The 20759-nt window shown below is 42.7% G+C and overlaps 1 protein-coding gene across 5 annotated transcripts in view; it reads left to right on the top strand.

The window, feature by feature from the left end:
* The window catches only part of LOC143815482 (arylsulfatase H-like), a 134039-nt gene that overhangs the window by 79841 nt on the left and 33439 nt on the right, over positions 1-20759 (top strand). For all 5 annotated transcript variants that reach the window (XM_077294714.1, XM_077294711.1, XM_077294710.1 and 2 more), the window contains one exon: positions 4672-4834. In XM_077294714.1, the coding sequence (XP_077150829.1) occupies positions 4672-4834 (163 nt within the window). The remainder of the gene's footprint in view (positions 1-4671; positions 4835-20759) is intronic.

Genomic DNA, 20759 nt, shown 5'->3' with positions numbered 1-20759 from the left:
AGCGGAAGATTGAGACTCTGTAATGTGCACCATCTTGGGGTATTTTGCTGGGACTATTCTACGTGTTTTCTGCCTGTTTTGTGGTTCAATAAAGTATTGCCACATTGTTTTACCCTCACCATGTGTTATCTGAATATCGTTATGCCCACATTAAAGGAAGAACGGGCGCTTAGCGGGAAAATCCATGGTCCATGTGTTTTTGGCTGATGGACTGGGGTGCCTGTCGACCCCCCATGTCTCCACAGGTGGGTTCAGCTGAACAGGTACAAAATGTTTGGGTTCGGGTACCAGAACAGTACCCGGACTTGAACCTGGATGCCCATGAACTGGAATGGGGGGCCAAACATCCATGTGCATGACAGCGTGGCAAACACCATTTCTAATCGGCAGTAAGATCATCCCCGCCAGACAGCCATGAGGTTCCCACGCTGTCAAAAGACAGTGTGAGCACACAGCTGTGAGCGGCGTTATAAAGTTTACCTTCGGTCACTGGGTGACTGATGGGAGTAATAGTCAGCCGGAACCTGCGCAGTAAATAAATAATTTTTTTTAAAAACAGTGCGGGTTCCCCTATACTTTTGATAACCAGCCAGGCAATACTCAGAGTTGGGGGCTGCAACCCTCAGCTGTCAGCTTCTGCAAGGCTGGTTATCAAGAATAAAGGGCTCCCCAAGCTGTTTTTTATTTAAATTAGGGGCTGGTATTCTCAGGCTGATAAGGGGTCATGGATATTTGCCACCCAGCCTAAAAATAGCAGCCCACAGCTGGCCAGAAAAGGCACATCTATTAGATGCAGAAATTCTGGCACTTTACCCGACTCTTCACACTTGCCATGTAGCGGTGGCAAGTGGGGTTCATATTTGTGTGGTTAATGTCACCTTTGTATTGTCTGGTGACATTAAGCCCACAGTTTAGGAATGGAGAAGCATCTATAAGACTTCTATTCATTACTAATCCTATAGTTGTATTGTAAATAAAGACACAGCCAGAATAAAGTATTTTATTTGAAACAAAACAAAACACATTTTTCCATTATTAAAATAACAAACACAGTTATACTCACCTAACGTCCATTCCATTGAATCCCTCGTGCACTGGGATGGGGACTAAACAAAAATTAAAAAACAACAATATCCCTCACTTGTCTGTCATTCTGCCACAAGTTGTATTCCATGTCTGGGGGATACACAGTTTTCAAGATGCAACGGTCAAGGCTGAGAACCACTCAGGAATGAGCTGCTGAGAGTCCAGCGTCAGTGACTAACGGTGACATTATTGAGGTTACCTCTGGTCACTGAGGCTGCATTCGCAGCTGTGATGAACTGCCGTAACCTTGGTGAGATCCTCACTAGCACACTGAGAAAGTCTCATGGTGCAGCGCTGAGCTCAGAGAGTTCACCGCAGTTCACTGTGAGAAATTTCTCATAGTGATCTGCGGTGAACTCTCTGAGCTCAGCACTGCACTGAGAGACTTTAAATAAATAAATAATTTTTAAAAAAAGGATGTGGGTTCCCTGTTTTTTTATAATTAGCCAGGCAATACTCTCATCAGCTGTCAGTGTTAGCAAGGCTGGTTATGAAGAATAGAGGGGTCCCCACATCACTTTTTTAATTAAATAAATAATTTAAAAAACCGATGTGGGGTCCCTCCACCTTTGACAACCAGCCAAGCTAAAGCAGACAGCTGAAGGCTGGTATTCTCAGGCTGTTAAGGCACCATGGATATTGGCCCATCCAGCCTAAATATAGCAGCCCGCAGCCACCCAGAAAAGGCGCATCTATTAGATGCGCCAAGTCTGTCGCTTTGTCTGGCTTTTCCAACTTGCTGATGTCACCTTTGTATTGTCAGGTGACATCAAGCCAATGGATTAGTAATGGAGAAATGTCTATAAGACACATATCAATTATTAATCCTATAGTTAAATTGTAAATAAACACACAGCCAGAGTAAAGTCTTTTATGTGAAATAATGACACAGACTCCTTTAATGATTCTAAATTAAACCTTACTCATGTCAACGCCCATTTCATTGAATCCCTCATCTACTGTAATAAAACAAAAATAAAGCACAACAATATCCCAAGTAAGGGATATTGTTGTTTTTTTCTTTTTTGATTTATTGCAGGTGATGAGGGATTCAATGGAATGGGTGTTAGGTGAGTATAACTGTTTGCTATTTTTAAATAAAAAAAAAGTAAAAGTGCGTTTTATTTAATTTCAAATAAAGGACTTTATTTTGGCTGTGTCTTTAGTAACAATACAACTATAGGATTAGTAATGGATAGATGTCTTATAGGTGACACCAACCCCACAAATATGAACCCAACTTGCCACCGCTACAGGGCAAGTGGAAAAATCCAGGCAAAGTGACAGAATTGGCGCATTTAAAAGATACGCCTTTTCTGGCTGGGGGGGAATATCCATGGCCTCTTACCAACCTGAGAATACCAGCCTCCAGCTGTCTGCTTTAGCTAGGCTGGTTGTCAAAAATGTCGGTTTTTATTATTTATTTAAATAGTTTAAAATAAAGTGTGGGAACCCTCTATACTTGATAACCAGCCTTTCTGAAGGTGACCGCTGAGGGATGCAGCCTCCAGCTCTCAGTTTTGTCTGGCTTGTTATGAAAAATGCAGGGGACCCCAGGCTGTTTTTTTTAATTATTTATTTACAGCACAGGCGCCGGCTGATGAATACTCCCATCAGTCGCTCCTGCTCACTGCCATTAGTGGCAGCAGGCGTAGACTGATGGAAGCAGTAGTCCCGTCAGCCGACACCAGTGACTGAAAGTAATCTTTATACCTCCGATCACAGCTGTGGGGTCATGCTTTCATTAGGCAGCATGGGAGCTGCGGCTCTCTGATCAGCAGTGAAGTCCATGTTCAGTGTCCATGCCCAAACAGTTGGTATTCCATACAGACACAATATTTTACTGTTCGGGTTCGCCCATCTCTAGTCAGTACTGTTCTGGCACCCTCACTCTGTTCAGGGAGAATGAGTTGGCAGGTAAACTCTATCCTAACTCTATCCTGAGATAGATGCAGAGGGTCCGTTTACAACTTTTATTGATCAGATCAGTGTAAAACTGCAAGAAAAATCAAAGTACTTAGTACAAAGTATGCAGCATATCTGAGGTACATAGCATTACATATGGTACAGGTCACACACAACATAATTATATATTACATGGTGAATGGCAGAGATCGCTATAAATGCTGAAGAGACTGTTCAATAAAACATCATAAAGAACAGAGCAGATGCATCATACAATACAGTGAGCGCTAACAAGTGGAACATAATAACTCACCGACTGCTCTATGTGGAGGTGAGCGACCAGAAGGGCTGAAATCTAGAGAGACAATCAGCATGTAAACTTCCAAGGGGACAAGATGGATGCTGCACAAAAGGAAGGAACAAGGCTAGTGAAGAGGCTGATGGGAATCTACGGAAGCCTAAGGAGCAACAGTTTGACTGCATTGATAACAAATGAGGCAGAAATAAATAGGTCGCAATGAGAAAACATATCAACAGAAGGTGCTGTTGGTTAAGTTATCACAGGACACTAAATTCAATGTTGTTACAAAGGCATAAGTAAAACTGGTTACATGCATTTCTGTGAAGGAATGACAAGTATGGTAATTGGCAGCTCAGCCATCCAATCAGATGCTGGGGCGTGCTGAGGTGTCAATGTATTGAGTGACAGTTTAGCCATCTAATTGTAGCTTTACTCAAGATGTATGTGTGTGTGCTAAGTGCCCCTAATCTTGAATTCTGATCTTTGTGGCTCAACCTTGGATTTGTTTGGGACCTTACATTTGCCTAGTCCTTTTGTTGTAATCCTCTACCTTCTGGAAATTCTGATCCCGGACTGTGACCTGACTACACCTTTGTCTTACCCCTCTATCTATGACGTACCCTGCTAGCTTTTGACCTCGGACCTCTTGACCACCTTGCGGCTTGTCCATGGGTAGTGACTAGTGTCACATCAGATAAAGTAAATCATATTTATCTCTGTAATATATTTTTATAGAGAAGACCTTTACAGTAATAAAAGTGAAGGATTTTATTCTTCTTGCGCATTGTTTTACTTATTAACTATACATACAAATAATGTGTGTCAAAGTGTACTAGAGTCTTGCAATGTGTATTTTTTTGGTGAGAAGCAGATAGTCTTGGCAATATTCCAACCTATTGCTAATTTCCAATCCACATATTAGTTACAGTGTGATTATAAGCAAGAAGCCAACACATCTATTCTTGGGATCTTTGCCCATTCCTTATACTACTGGGTTGGAGTACTTGTCCTAGACTCCACACTCTAGATGAACTATATCGTAATCCAAAAAGTGACTTGGAAATTGACTGAAGGGACATGGAAATGGCATGGAAGAGGAAGCAAATACGTCTTTCTAGGAACTGTAAATGGGACATTCTTTTGATCTCCGATATGGCACTTCCTTTTCTCTATAATTGGTAATGAATATGTATAAATAACTTAGAATTTATCTATGTCCTGTCTGATAATACTGTATATACTGTATAGTCCTTAGTCCGAAATAGTGGGCAACCCCTTGTATATTTTTTTCATCACTATGAAGCAATTTTTGCTTATACACCACTTATCCATCTGCTATCTAACCATGCATACATTGTTCCCTGGTCTACACCGCATAGGTGGTAAAGGTATGGGAGGACTGGAAGGTGGGATACGAGTGCCAGGAATCCTACGTTGGCCGGGTGTTCTTCCTGCAAATACTGTAATTGATAAACCAACAAGTCTCATGGATATTTACAGTACAGTAGTGAAGCTTGGAGGAGGCAAGCCACCACAAGACAGGTAGAAAAATAGTAACTATTCTTTAGCCAGTGTCTGTATTATACTGTCATTGAGTTCATGGGATGACATGTTGACAAAGCTTTACAAGTGCTTCTAACTAGACATGAGCGAACCTTTCAAGGTTCAGTTCGGTTCGGTGAATGTCCCAATGTTCGCCAAACATGTTCACCGAGCTCAGAGCCCTGCCAAATTCAGGCAAGGTACATGAAGGAGACCCACCTTGGAGTCTAATCAATTCCAAAAATTAGAGCCATACAACAGGAACAGTGGCATCAATTCACCCACAGTAGAAATTTTAGAATGGCACAGCAGCAGTCAGTCATAGGCCATGCATGAGGTGTCAGAATCTGTGCCAGCATTTATAGTTTTTAGCCCTCCGTCAGGCGCAATATAGATTCTCGTCAGTTCAGGCGCAATGTGCCTGACAAGCACAGGTCAGAAAACCACCTATAGTAGCTACATATTTCAATTTCAGGACTATAGAAGTAGTCAGTGACCTTCATAAGAATGTATTAAAAGAGATTACACCAAATCAGATGCAAAAAAAAACATTTATTAACCATAAACTTATTAAAACTAAAAGTACCACTTTTCAGTAGTACCGCCAAATAGGCTCCAGTTATCTTTACTTCACTATTGCTTAAATATAAAATTATGGCAAAAAACTTAAAGGATATTGCACTTAGATGTTACTTAATTATTTTCTACTCATCTTCAGTGGTTTCAATTGCAGCAGAAGCAGCACAGGTACACTTAGAAAAGCAAGGCTGGCAGACGAAAGTTGCATGGGAAAGGCAGATTGATTCTTTACATATTTTGCAGTCATATTTAGAAAGCCTTCTGAAACCAGATACAAATGAGCAGGTAGTACAACTGCATCTTTTAGAAGGTGGTAGAGTCGGTGTTTGTCCTGGAACGTCCGTGGGACGATATCTCTTCAACCGGTGTTGCAGGGCAAGGGGCATTCCAACCGTCTTTGTACTTCTTAGGCCGGCCTCACACTGGGCGTAAGACAATACGCCACGTATTATACGTCCGTACTACGGCCGTAATACAGAGAAATGTTCCCAAAATATTGATCCGTAGTCAGGGTGTTTCAGCGTATTTTGCGCATGGCATCCTCCGTATGTAATCCGTATGGCATCCGTACTGCGAGATTTTCGCGCAGGCTTGCAAAACCGACATCTAATGGATTTATGTGCTCAAATGTTCGGGAAAACATATATACAGTATATATATATATATATATATATATATATATATATATATATATATGTCATTGAGACACATATATATATATTCTGTATTTAGATTTCATTCAGCGCGATATCTGTGAACAGCCGGTAATTCAATTGCCGGCTTTTCATTTCTCCTGCACAAACCCGACAGGATATGAGACATGGTTTACATACAGTAAACCATCTCATATCCCCCTTTCTTTTGCATATTCCACACTACTAATGTTAGTAGTGTGTATGTGCAAAATTTCAGCGCTGTAGCTGCTGAAATAAAGGGTTAAATGGCGGAAAAAATTGGCGTGGGCTCCCGCGCAATTTTCTCCGCCAGAATGGTAAAGCCAGTGACTGAGGGCAGATATTAATAGCCAGGAGAGGGTCCATGGTTATTGGCCCCCCCGTGGCTAAAAACATCTGCCCCCAGCCACCCCAGAAAAGGCACATCTGGAAGATGCGCCTATTCTGGCACTTGGCCACTCTCTTCCCACTCCCTGTAGCGGTGGGATATGGGGTAATGAAGGGTTAATGCCACCTTGCTATTGGAAGGTGACATTAAGCCAGATTAATAATGGAGAGGCGTCAATTATGACACCTATCCATTATTAATCCAATTGTTGGAAAGGGTTAAAAAACACACACACACATGATTTCAAAGTATTTTAATGAAATAAACACAGCGGTTGTTGTAATAATTTATTGTTCTCTCAATCCATCAGGAACACCCTCGCTTGGAAAAATAATAAACGCACAAGATACATACCTTCTGGTGAACCGTCTCGTCCCACGAAGTAATCCATCTGAAGGGGTTAACTAATATTACAGGCACGAGCCCTGCTAAATGCAGCTGTGCTCCGTGCCTGTAATCCCCGGCGAATGAATGAAATGTAGGTCATTGACCTACATTTCCTTCAGTCGCGGTGATGCGCCCCCTGGTGGATGTCCTCATCTGACCTGGAGCGTGGGAAAAAGTTCACAGGCTGCAGTTCATGAGAACATCCACCAGAGGGCGCCTCACCGCGACTGAAGGAAATGTAGGTCAATGACCTACATTTCATTCATTCGCCGGGGATTACAGGCACGGAGCACAGCTGCATTTAGCAGGGCTCGTGCCTGTAATATTAGTTAACCCCTTCAGATGGATTACTTCGTGGGACGAGACGGTTCACCAGAAGGTATGTATCTTGTGCGTTTATTATTTTTCCAAGCGAGGGTGTTCCTGATGGATTGAGAGAACAATAAATTATTACAACAACCGCTGTGTTTATTGCATTAAAATACTTTTAAATCATGTGTGTGTGTGTTTTTTAACCCTTTCCAACAATTGGATTAATAATGGATAGGTGTCATAATTGACGCCTCTCCATTATTAATCTGGCTTAATGTCACCTTCCAATAGCAAGGTGACATTAACCCTTCATTACCCCATATCCCACCGCTACAGGGAGTGGGAAGAGAGTGGCCAAGTGCCAGAATAGGCGCATCTTCCAGATGTGCCTTTTCTGGGGTGGCTGGGGGCAGATGTTTGTAGCCACGGGGGGGCCAATAACCATGGACCCTCTCCTGGCTATTAATATCTGCCCTCAGTCACTGGCTTTACCATTCTGGCGGAGAAAATTGCGCGGGAGCCCACGCCAATTTTTTCCGCCATTTAACCCTTTATTTTAGCAGCTACAGCGCTGAAATTTTGCACATACACACTACTAACATTAGTAGTGTGGAATATGCAAAAAAAAAAGGGGATATGAGATGGTTTACTGTATGTAAACCATGTCTCATATCCTGTCGGGTTTGTGCAGGAGAAATGAAAAGCCGGCAATTGAATTACCGACTTTTCACTAACACCGCTGCGTATTTCTCGCAAGTCACACTGCAGGTCCGTGTGGAATCCGTATTTTTCTCGCCCCCATAGACTTTCATTAGCGATTTTTTTGCGCAATACGCTGACAAACGCAGCATGCTGCGATTTTGTACGGCCGTAGAAAGCCGTATAATACTGAACCGTAATATACGGCTAATAGGAGCAGCCCCATTGAGAATAATTGTGCCGTTTATTTTGCGAGTTTTACGGACGTAATTTCTGCGCTCTTACATCCGTAAAACTCGCTAGTGTGAGGCCGGCCTTAGGCTTAGCTCTCCACTCACCAGTTCATTAGCCAATTGTTTTAGTTACATTCTTCTGCGCATTTGTTTAAGTTCATTACCGAGGTAAATTACTTGTGAGTTGATGCCACCCACATTCAGCATTGTAAAGAAGATTACCATCGGCCAGCGTTTGGTATTTCGACTTACATTGAAATTGCCACACATTTGGTCAGCAGTGTCAACGCCGCTTTTGGTCACATTATAAAAAGTTATGATTTCTGGTTTCCTTAGCTCCCCAGACTCTGGATCAATGGTGTAATCATTATGTAATGAAGAGACCAAAATCACATTTTTCCTCTCGCGTGGGATGTAAGAAACTAAAATCTTTCCATTACTGAACCCAAACATAGTGCTATACTGTTGTTTGCCTTTTGTATATAGAAAATCTGGCGGCAACTGCCTTTTGTTTTTTCTAACAGTTCCAACTTCCCACATATGACAGCTTTTTCGTTTTTAAAAAATCAATCAGATCAAAGTCAGTAAACCAGTTGTCACTGTCAGCAGTGATATTTCGACCAGATCCAAACATTGGCTCAGCAATTCTCTTTACCACATCACTAGGCTTGTTGCTCACATTGAAAGGACCTGGTGGCTGTCTTCCACAATAAACTTCCATGTTCATAGTGTACATCATCCTTGCATCAACCATGGCAAAAATTTTAATTCCATATTTGTTTGGCTTCGATGGTATATATTGCCGAATATCACATCTTCCACGGAAACCTGGAAGCATCTCATCAATAGTGAGGTTTTGCCCCGGGCAATAGCTTTTTTGACAATTCATAATAAATTGTTGAAATATGTCCTGAATTGGTGCAAGCCGGTCATAACCTTTTTGTTCTGTCCGGGTACTTCGATCATCGAAACGGAGGCAACGGATCAGGACTTTGAATCGTTTCAGATTCATCACAAGGCTGAATTTTTCGATGCCATCACCGTCTGTCCCCCACAGCTCCTCCAAACTTTGCCTATTTGCTCTGAAAGCACCAGCTAGGTATAACAAGCCAATAAATGCCTTGAGTTCAATCACATCAGTGTTTTTGATGTCCCTCTCTCTGGAGAATTGCTCTTTGATTGTGTCAATATACTGGTTAGTGAACCGAACAATAGTTTCCAACATGCTATCTGTAATTAGATTACTCCAACATTCCACTGCAGTTTTAGCTTTTCTAGCACTTCCAATAACTCCAGGAAGGTGTGTAATAATATTGTGGGATTCTCTGCGCTGTTTGTTCTTGGGTGCCTTTTTGTTCCACTTTGTATTTTTATCTTTGCCCAAATAATAAGCTAGATCTGTGTCTGTTTCCTCTGTATCAGTGTCATCACCATCCTGCTCTGTTCCAGAATCAGTGTTACATTCTGCTACCTCATCTTCAGATGAAATGTCACTAGATTCCTCTAAATCCTCAGTTACTGCTGGTTCTTCCTCATCATCTTCTAACCAAAAAATCTTCATTTCTTCTAAATGAAGGGGTTTAGATGAATCATACTGTTTTCTGGCCATTGCAGCAGAAAATCTGAAGCAAGAGAGAAAGAGTATGTGTTAGGGCGCAATGTGCCTTAGAAGCCACCCTCCTTTTGTCTAAGAAAACAGTACTTATGTACACTAACTTAGCATTAATCCTTCATAAAACAAGCTAAATACACAATCGTGATGAATAAAAAAAGAAAATACTAACCTTTCAATTTGGGTAGAAATCAGGCGCAATGTGCCTGAGAAGCCAAAGTGTTGATATCTGCTCACTAGAAGGTCTGCTGAGTCACTGTGATATCAGGTTTCACAGAGCCTGTAGAGTCAGGAGATAACTAGGATGGGTGGGGTTTTCTGATAAGTGGGCAAGGAGAGAGAAGTGAAACTAATTACTGTGTGCCTGTCAGATGTATTGCGCCTGACGGAGGGTTAATTTAAGTTTAAATTAAGATGAGGTGGATGAGGGACCAGTGTAAGCCTTCTTTGCTGGGATCCTTGATACCTCATGCAATAGCTCAAACTGGATTTTTGCTCAGCCACACTCACATGCCACAAACATCAGTTTCATAGACTATACTATTGGTAGAAAAATTTCAGGATAGTAACACAGGTTGTTGACTAACCAATTCACCCACAGTAGAAATTTTATAATGGCACAACAGCAGTCGCCATGGGTCATGTATGAGGTATCAGGGTCTGAGCCTGCATTTAGAACTTTGAATTTAAGTTTAATTTAAGATGAGGTGGGTGAGGGACCAGTTAAAGCCTGCTGTGCTGGGAGCCCTGATACCTCATGCAACAGCTCAAACTGCTTTTCTGCGCAGCCACACTGAGGAGGCACAAATATCAGCTTGGTATACCACTAATGCTAGAAAAATGCAAGAATACCGTATTTTTTGGACCATAAGGCGCACTTTTTTTTCATCTTATGGACCAAATTTAGCATGTAGGGAGGGGGCAGCGGCGGAGTGGGATCGCCCTCACAGGTGGCAGGAAAATGTCGCGGCTGCACGAATCCGGTGCTGGGAAAACCACATGGTACCAATGCTTAAAGTGAAGGAATATTCATTAGCCGCTTCCCTGTCCACCTGTCAATGCCGAGCAGTGGGTGGGGAGCAGAAAATGCATATTCCTTCACTTAAACAGCGGACCCCAAGTGCAGGATTTCTATAGTGGCTGTGGAGATCATGTGTCCAGTGGAGAAGGAGGCGGCAGGAGCAGGGTACCACAGGAGAGATCGCTGCATACCTGACAGCACAGTCTGGGCTGTGCTGATGTTGAGTGCTCCCGTATAGGGCCTGTGGTGAGGTTATGAAGAGGGTGGGCTGGAGCATCACATGAAGGTACAGCCCTCCCTCTTAATTATGCCATCACAGGTCTTGCAGACACTGCACTAGAAACAGTACAGCTTCCTCTTACATGACCTGTGGTGAGGCAATAAGAGGGAGCGCTCTGTGGGGTCATGTGATGCTCAGCCCTTCTTTACATCACCACAGCGTGGTTGGCTGGCTGCGGGACCTGCACTGCCTGTACAAGTAAGAATTAATTAAAAGGTTAGTAATTACAACACATAAAAAAGCACTCTGCAACACCTGTGGTGAACTATAACCCCCAACATGCCATAGGATCTTCAAGACATGCTGGGAGTTATAGTTATCCCATTGAATCTTAAAGCACCACTCCAGTGTTATTTTTCAGTGCTGGAGTGGTACTTTAAATATAAGCCTTGTGCCCCCATTCTTATACTTACCCTCCAGCGTCTCCATATGGTACTTTACAGACACCACACTGGTCTCGCAGCACCATCTTCTACTTGCTGCTTCCAACATAATAACATACTATTATATATAATAACACCAAATATAATAGTATGTTATTAATGTTATTAAATATTTTACCACATTTTTTGCTTCAAATATTTTTTTCTTATTTTCCACCACTAAAACCTGGGTGCGTCTTATAGTCCAGTGTGTCTTATGGTCCAAAAATACGGTAGTAACACAGGTAGTTGACTGCAAATAAGTGCAGGACTGCCAGTTTGAGAGCCCTAATGCTATAGGCAAAACACATGAGTGCAAACATTTAAAAAAATTATTGCCACACACCACTAACGTGTCATTAATTTCCTCAGAATATAAATAGGTTAATGGGACTCTGACACCCCTTCCACTACAGGCCACTCACCAGATGGAGAACCAACTTGGAGTCTCCGCTTTTCCAAAAATTATTGTCACGCACCACTAAAGTGGAATCAATTTCCCCAGAGTAGAAGTAGTATAATGGGCCTCTGACACCCCTTCTACTACAGGCAACACACCAGATGGAGACCCAACTTGGAGTCTCCACATTTAAAAAAAATAATGTGTCTTCAGAGCTGCTGTTGATGTCTTGATCGATATGCACATCTGGCTGTCCCCTGAATGTGTAGACCGACTAACTTTCATCAAGAAGAACAAGTCATGGATCTCCAATGATTTTTACACTCCAGCTGCAGATTGGGCAGACTATGCAATATTGTCGTTTTTAGTGTGATGCAATGATCTTGCATTACTGCAGTTTGTGACACCTTTTTTTGTGGCTTCTGTGCCTCCTGTTGCTACTGCTGCTGATGTTACAAACTATTTTTTTAAACATGGAAACACTAAGCTATGTCTCCATCTGATGGGTTACTTGTAGTGGAAGGGGTCTCAGAGCACCATTATGTGATTTCTACTCTGAGGAAATTGATGCCACTTTATTGGTGTGTGACATTAATTTTTTGAAATGTGGAGACTCCAATTTCGGTCTTCAGCTAGTGTGTCGCCTGTAGAGGAAAGGGTGACAGAGGCCCAAAACACTATTTATACTCTGTGGAATTTGATGCAACTTAAGTGGTGTGTGACATTCTGGGAGAGTGCTGGCTGCTGTGCATGACAAAACCTCCAAGGCATGACAGGTGATCTCAAACCACGCCTCCAAATGCAAAAGGGTCCATGACAAAAGGTAAAAAGAGAAAAAAAGCCAGCTCACCATTTCCAGCAGAGCACGGAACCCGATCCTGACAAGATGCAGATTAGTGGGGGAAAAAAAAATGTTCCAGCTCCAAATGAATAAAATGAAAAACTTTAATGAAAACATTAAAACCACAATAGAACAATGCTCCATGCGGACAACACCATAACCCATGGTGTTGTCCGCATGGAGCATTGTTCTATTGTGTTTTTAATGTTTTCATTAAAGTTTTTCATTTTATTCATTTGGAGCTGGAACATTTTTTTTTTTTTCCATGACAAAAAGTACAAGTCCATGGTGTGTTGGTGGCAGGGTAACACTGAACCTTGTTTCCTCCATCCCCTCCCACCAACCACAGACAACAGACAGAAGATCGTTATCCTCTTTATCTTCTAACTGTTGGGCGCCCATTACCTCCTCCTCTTCATCCTCCTCCACTTGTTCCTCGGCTCCTGCACCTTTACAAACAGTTTGTCTGGTACCATGAGCCCCACCTGGATCCCTGTAATCCACCCTCTCTTGCACCCAACTATGGGATGACAGTGTGGAACTTATATATATTGTTTTTCCTTCTGCATCCTCCTCTGCTTCCACCTCTTCCTCTGGCATGACCACCTCCTCCCCCAGACTATTCAAAGTGTGCTCCAGCATGTAGATAACCGGAATAGTGATGCTGATGATGGCATCATCAGCATTAACCATCTTTGTAGCCGTTTTAAAACCAGGGTTCATTGCTGCTGCCACAGTCACTGCAACATGTGCAGAGTGGAATTCCACCGTGTCAGTACATCGCAAATCAAACGGTAGGCCGAAAGACCTCTGTAGCAATGCAAGTCGATGACCTGCAGGGTGCAAATGGCAGAAGTTAACACAGCAACCCTGCTTTTTGAAGCAGCACATCCAGGCCGGGATAGTGAAGGAGAAATTGCTGCTTCAAAGGCTCTGGCTTCAGTGAAGAAAACCATTGCTCAAACTCGGCCTGGATGGCTGTCCACAACTCTTGAGCAGTGTGACTGTGTTCTCCAAGGTATAGTAATTTAAACAGTGCCCGACTGCGGTGAGCACTGGCACTAGAGGTGAAGGAAGCAGAAGCAGTGGAGGAAATGTTAGATACAGAGGTTTGTCCCACAAGCCTTTGGGATTCCAAGACTTGTGGAGCAGCCCTTTGCCCACCTGCCCTCACAGCAACCAGAGTCACCCAATTCCCAGTCAGTGACAAGTAATGCGACTGCACATGCTTTCTCTTCCAGGTGTCAGTGGTGAAATGCACCCTGTCAGACATGGATTTTTTCAAGGAACGGGTGATGTTGTCTGCAACACGCAAGTATAGTGCAGGCACAACTTTCTTCAAGAAGTAATGGGACTGGGCAACTGGTACTAGGTGACTGCGGTGGACATTAGCTTTTGTAAACCATTTGTATCCACCAGGTGCACAGGAAGGCAGCATTTCCGTGGCCAACAGATTGGAGATTGTGAAGTTCCAGCTCCTAGCTTTTGCATGTGCAAGATGAAACAATCTCTGACCACAACTGCGGGATGAAGGACTGCCTGCTGTGCTGAGAGAGGAGTAGGATGAACAGAACAAACTGCTGGACTTTGAGTGTGGTGCAGGCAGAGATGTTATGTTGGATTGAGAAATATGTGGTGTGCTCAGTGAAACAAAAACAGCAGGCATTTCCACCTCCGTAACAATTGACGGACTCTCACTCACCCCGACTGTAGGGTGCAAACAAGTGGAGGTTCTGCAGCTGGAGACCTGTTTGAGCACACTTGCCACAATTGCAGATGAGGAAGAAGCAGCAGATGCCTTTGATGGTATGGCTGGTGGTTGGCGAGGCCCGCTAGTCCGCATTTTTGCACAGTGAGATTCCCAGACTAACTCATGTTGATTGCACATGTGCCGTTTCATGCATGTAGTAGTCAAATTATTGAAATTTTTTCCTTTTTACATGTTTTTTGCAAAGTTTGCACATAACGTGAGTTAGGTCATATTTTGCTGTCTCAAAAAAGGCAAGGCAACCCTGGAAATGGGGCCTGGTGCCTGCACCCCAATATTAGCTGCAATGATTTTGATTAGTAATTAGAGCCTACTGCCTGTACCCCAATATTAGCCCAAAATTATTTTGATTAGGAAACGGGGCCTCCAGCCTGCACCCCAATATTAGTCCAAACAATTTTGAATAGGAAATGGGGCTTCCTGCTTGTTCCCCAATGTTAGTCCAAATGATTTTGTTTAAGAAACAGGGCTTGGTGCCTCCACCCCAATATTAGCCCAAATGATTTTGATTAGCAAATATGACCTCCTGAGTCCTGACTGCAGCACAGTATTATCCCAAACAATTTGGATTAGGAAATGGGGCTTTGTGCATGCACCCCAATATTAGATCAAATGATTTTGACTAGTAAATGTGACCTCCTGAGTCCTGACTGCAACACAGTATTAGGCCAAATGATTTGGATTAGGAAATGTGTACTCCTGCCTGTACAACACTATTAGCACAAATATTTATCAATAGATGATCCAATAATAATGATGTGCTAAGCATTCAAACATATATTCTGTCCGTTACACTGAAAATATCAAAAGTGAATAGAAAAGCACAACTCCAAAAAATAAATAAAAAATTTTATTTTAGTAAACCGATTTAAACAAGATAAACGAAAAAAAAGCCCAAAAAGTGACCTCAGATGTGAGAGACACATCAGGCTACAGGTCCAATTATATACATCAATGACATCTGTGATTGGAATGTAACCAAGATAATTAAGGGAGTAGTCTATAGTGAATGAGTAATGTTTGAGGCAAATAATTGCAGTAAAAAGAAAAGGAAACAATATGCACCTAAATTACATATGAAAGCGTAGCCTGGCAATGTCCATGGCTCCTAATGCAATCCACAGACTGGTGCCATTAATCCTTATATTTAGAAGCAAACAAATCCTTCACAATTAATATAGACTGAAAACTATGCGGTTATGCTCACAATGTGTGGAGCTTGTGCCATCTCCCTCCACCCCTACGCGCGTTTCGTCCACACTTCTTCAGGGGGCACAACTAGTACAAACTAGTTAGATGCTGGAAGGTCGATTTCACAAAGGACAGGATCCTATCTAACAATATGACAAATTGCAGCAGCAGGAACAGCCTCTCTGCGCTGTGTAAGATTGTGCTTACTGCATGTGTAGGGGGAGACTCACTTAGCAACGGGATTCAGTCACACAGGCACGTTTTTTTAACACAAATACAGTCCATGCGGTTTATTACAGCATCGTACACTGGGTTATGCACAGTTCGTTATAAACTCCATAGAACACAACAGGCACCAACCGGTGACATTAAATTGCAGCTTTGGCTCAGATATTACATATATGGCTTTAACTCACAGTTCAGATACTACACTCGCGAGCCCTCCTTGACTAGTTCCCGGGGGTGTCCGCAACATTGTTTCGCCGTCTCTAAACACGTTGGACCTCACTTCATCCAGTTACCATGGGAGACCGCACAGTTCATCACTATCCATGGAACACAACAAACACCAATAGTTTGTTCCACTGGCAGATACATCTCTGCCGTTATGATAGCCGCCCTTCCTGGGTGTTACCTTTCTGGAGCTCCTGCTCCACAGGCTGACCTCCTGTCAGTCCTCTCTCTCTCAGGGAAGCTGCCTTATGGGGTTCACCAACTTGCCTGGCAGGCACACATCAGTTAGTCCAGAGCCACCAAAGGTCGGTAGCTTCCTCAACACAGACCATCCAGGTCCACGGTCTCTCAGGTGCTCCAGAAAGACTCCAGTCACAGGAGCTTCCAACACAGACTGTCCAGGACCACAGTCTCACTGTGCGCTATTCAGGATGTCCTAGGATCGTCCAACACACTGGCATGTGCTCTTCAGGACTCCTACTCCCAGGACTTCCATCCAACACAGGCTACTCAGTGCGCTATTCAGGACGTCTATCCCTACCGGGGACCATCCAACACACTGGCATGTGACCTGTCCGGGTGCTATTCAGGACGTCTGTCCAACACCCCAGGCCACCAGGTCCAAACCCCCACCACCTGCTCTTCAGGGAGAGGGCAATCCCAACACATAGGCTCTCCAGGACCTTCCAGCATAGACCATTCAGGTCCACACTCAGAGACCATGTGACCCACATCCTGGTCACATTATGAAGCTGTAACCACTATCACAGGTGGGAGTGTGTGTGTGTGGCTAGTTCGGCGCGCCCATCTCTCATAACTAGCCCAGTAAGTCTCCCTTCACAACTATACAAACAACACAATTTACTTGTAGGACTACTGGTCCCAGAACAACAACATTACTTCAGACTTACTGCGCTGACTCCCTCTGCGACACATATCGGCCACTTATAATTCTGAAAGTCGCTGTTTCACCACTCTTGTAACCACAGATACGCCTCCATGCATATCCCGAGGAGCATACACAGTGCCCCCTAGCTGCCACAGGAGTCACTGCATTACAGCTGTTACACTGACAAAATAGCACCAGCAAAACAACATTTTCATCCTATTATATGGAGAGGTGCATGTGACTTCGGCAGCCAATGACAGAAGCCCTTGTGTATGGACGTTGCGGATGGCTGCCGTAATCTACACACAATAAGATAATTAAAAAATAAATGAATAAAAACAGTCTTCTGTTCCTCTGACCTCTACCCACCCCCTCCCCTCATAAAACACATCCCCCTGCTTATCATACAGCACCACTATCCTAGCCAAACGCATAGATTTGGTTTCCAGTACCATCTCTATGCTGACGACACCCAATTATATACCTCTTCTCCTGTTATCACGCCGACCTTTTTAGAAAACACCAGTGATTGTCTTACCGCTGTCTCTAACATCATGTCCTCCCTCTATCTGAAACTGAACCTGTCAAAAACTGAACTCCTCGTGTTCTCTCCCTCTACAAACCTACCTTTGCCCGACATTGCCATCTCTGTGTGCGGTTCCACCATTACTCCAAAGCAACATGCCCGCTGCCTTGGAGTCATCCTTGATTCCGAGCTTTCATTCACCCCCCACATCCGATCACTGGCTCGCTCTTCTTATCTGCATCTCAAAAACATTTCCAGAATTCGCCCTTTTCTTACTTTCGACTCTGCAAAAACTCTTACTGTCTCACTTATTCATTCTCGTCTGGACTATTGTAACTCTCTACTAATTGGCCTACCTTTTACCAGACTCTCCCCGCTCCAATCTGTCCTGAATGTTGCTGCCAGGATCATATTCCTCGCCAACCGTTACACCGATGCCTCTACCTTGTGCCAGTCATTACACTGGCTACCCATCCAATCCAGAATCCAGTACAAAATTACTACCCTCATCCACAAAGCACTCCATGGCTCAGCACCACCCTACATCTCCTCTCTGGTCTCAGTCTACCAACCTACCCGTGCCCTCCGCTCTGCTAATGACCTCAGGTTAGCATCCTCAATAATCAGAACCTCCCACTCCCGTCTCCAAGACTTTACACGTGCGGCGCCGATTCTTTGGAATGCACTACCTAGGTTAATACAATTAATCCCCAATCCCCACAGTTTTAAGCGTGCACTAAAAACTCATTTGTTCAGATTGGCCTACCGCCTCAACGCATTAACCTAATTATCCCTGTGTGGCCTATTAATAAAAAACAACAACATAATCACGTTCCTCCATCATGTTCTCATACACTTTATGCAGTTAATAGCCTCTGTGTCTGTACTGTTACATACTTAGGCAGTTAACTGGTTCATGCAGCTTTACATGAACACCCGAGCCTTACACTATGGCTGGTCCAAATAACTAAAGCAATTGTTACCATCCACCTCTCGTGTCTCCCCTTTTCCTCATAGATTGTAAGCTTGCGAGCAGCAGGGCCCTCATTCCTCCTGGTATCTGTTTTGAACTGTGATTTCTGTTATGCTGTAATGTCTGTTGTCTGTATAAGTCCCCTCTATAAGTTGTAAAGCGCTGCGGAATATGTTGGCGCTATATAAATAAAATTATTATTATTATTATTATTATTATATTTTGCCGACTTTGAGGAAAAATGCTTGGGAATCCAAACACGAATCCGAATTTGAGATTGGCAAACATTTTCTCTACTTCTAACTACATTTGAGATAGGCATAATGCTTAGATTAGTACTAAGGACCATTTCATTTTAGAAGAGAATTCCAAGATCTAAAACTTCAATGGAAAAATACTAAATTTATAAGAAAGAATTAACTTTATACAAATGGACTTTGCTTTAAACTTTGTAAAAAGTTTAAAGAACTAATCTGTTAATGAAATGAGGAAAATAAGACTGTGCAAATATGAAGTTACACTCATTTAGATGTCAGTTTTTCACATATGAGTTCAATCTGTGGTTTTCACAGATAGAACTTGCACCTGCTATAAAACCCAAGATAAAAACAAAATATATCTTACAATAAATACGGTAAATAATCAGCAATAGTGCATAAAAATAACATAGGATACTTGGTTAACATAATTTTGATAAAAAACATAAAAGCCATCCCACCTCGAAATGGTGAACCTATTCGGGATAGTCCTAACATCTAGTTTTAAAACCCTACCATGTGTCTAATGACGTAAATGTGAGTAAGCACCAAGAAGGAGCGAGACCCCGACTAATGTACACCCAGCAGTGGTGAGCTATATAATCGGAATGTCCAGCTCAACAAAAAGAACGGCCACACCCTTGTTTGGATTTGGGAGAGAACACGTGGTTATTTCCGAATTGCTGATGAGTGGATTGAAGATCCAAAGCCAGGAGTTAGTACAAATGTGTTTTTTTATTTACGCACATTTCTTATTCAGGATATAACCACATAATCGTACATGAGCATCTCTTCCAAATTCATTGCATCGGTTGGATGTGGTTCTGCAGCAGCTGGAGTTTTTATTTATTATAATAGCGCCATGTATTCCTGGCGCTTTACAGTACCCAGTTTAGCTTAAAGAATCACTCCCGTCAAAGTTTATCTCCTCCTAGTATATTGCAGTCATCATAGTATATAGCACTGTGCACTTACAATTGCTCATTTTGCCTTCCTACCCAACTAAATCTTTTCCTTTCTCTTCTCTATATAGAATCATGAAGTCTCTGCCCTGCATAAATCAGTCCATTCTTCAACTCCTGACCTAGCTGCTTCCTCCCCCCTGCCATCGAGTTTTGCAGTGACTCATGAGTCATACAGGGAAAATGGACCTCCTGTTTCTACATAAAGCTTAGAAAGATTCAACTAGTCAGTTTTTAATCATGTGATTAGACCTAATGGGAAACAGAAGAATTAACTGGGTAGAAAGGCAAAATTAGCAATTGTAAGTACCGTACACAGTGCTACATAATATGACGATTTCAAAATATTAACAAGTTAAGAACTTTGATGGAAGGAGTGCTTCTTTTATTTCTTGATTTTCATTGTCTCTGACTTGCAAGTTTAATTATAAAGAGTAACTAAACCTTTTATATGGCATTTAATATTTCAGTACTCTTATAATTATAGGCAGATCGGTGGGGGCCCTGGGCAAAAGTTTAAAATGGGGCCCCAAATACTCATCCTCACATATTGCACCATCAGACAGAAATATTTTGGTTGTATTTACATGTGCTGAGCCCAGGCCACCAAATGAGTGTGATCACCAATATTGAAGTCGTTAGATGCTTATTTCCCAGCATCTTTGCTCTGACTGAGGAACAATGATGGGGACAGAACAATCACTAATACAGTATCATGTTATCCCCATACAGTATCATGTTATCGGCAGCAAATCTGCAGTTTTCACAGGGCGATGTGCTGCTGAGAACAATGACTTTTGTTGCGGCATTAACAATCAAATCATTCAAAGAATAGGCAGCATTTGCTCGTTTAGTATCATGTGCCCCATAGTCGTCTGCATAGCATAATGCACCCCAAAGTCCTCCACATAGTACAGTGCAGCCCACAGTCCTATAATGTACACCACAGTTCGCCAGATTGTATAATGCACACCCCATTGTCCTCGATATAATATAATGTGCCCCATAGTCCTCCATATAGTATAATACACTCCTCATAGTCCTTCATAGAGTATAAT

Source organism: Ranitomeya variabilis, chromosome 3 (genome assembly GCF_051348905.1).
Source record: "Ranitomeya variabilis isolate aRanVar5 chromosome 3, aRanVar5.hap1, whole genome shotgun sequence".
NCBI classification, from domain to species: domain Eukaryota; kingdom Metazoa; phylum Chordata; class Amphibia; order Anura; family Dendrobatidae; genus Ranitomeya; species Ranitomeya variabilis.
Note: the sequence above shows the minus strand (reverse complement) of the source record. Positions and strands in the feature narration are given on the sequence as shown.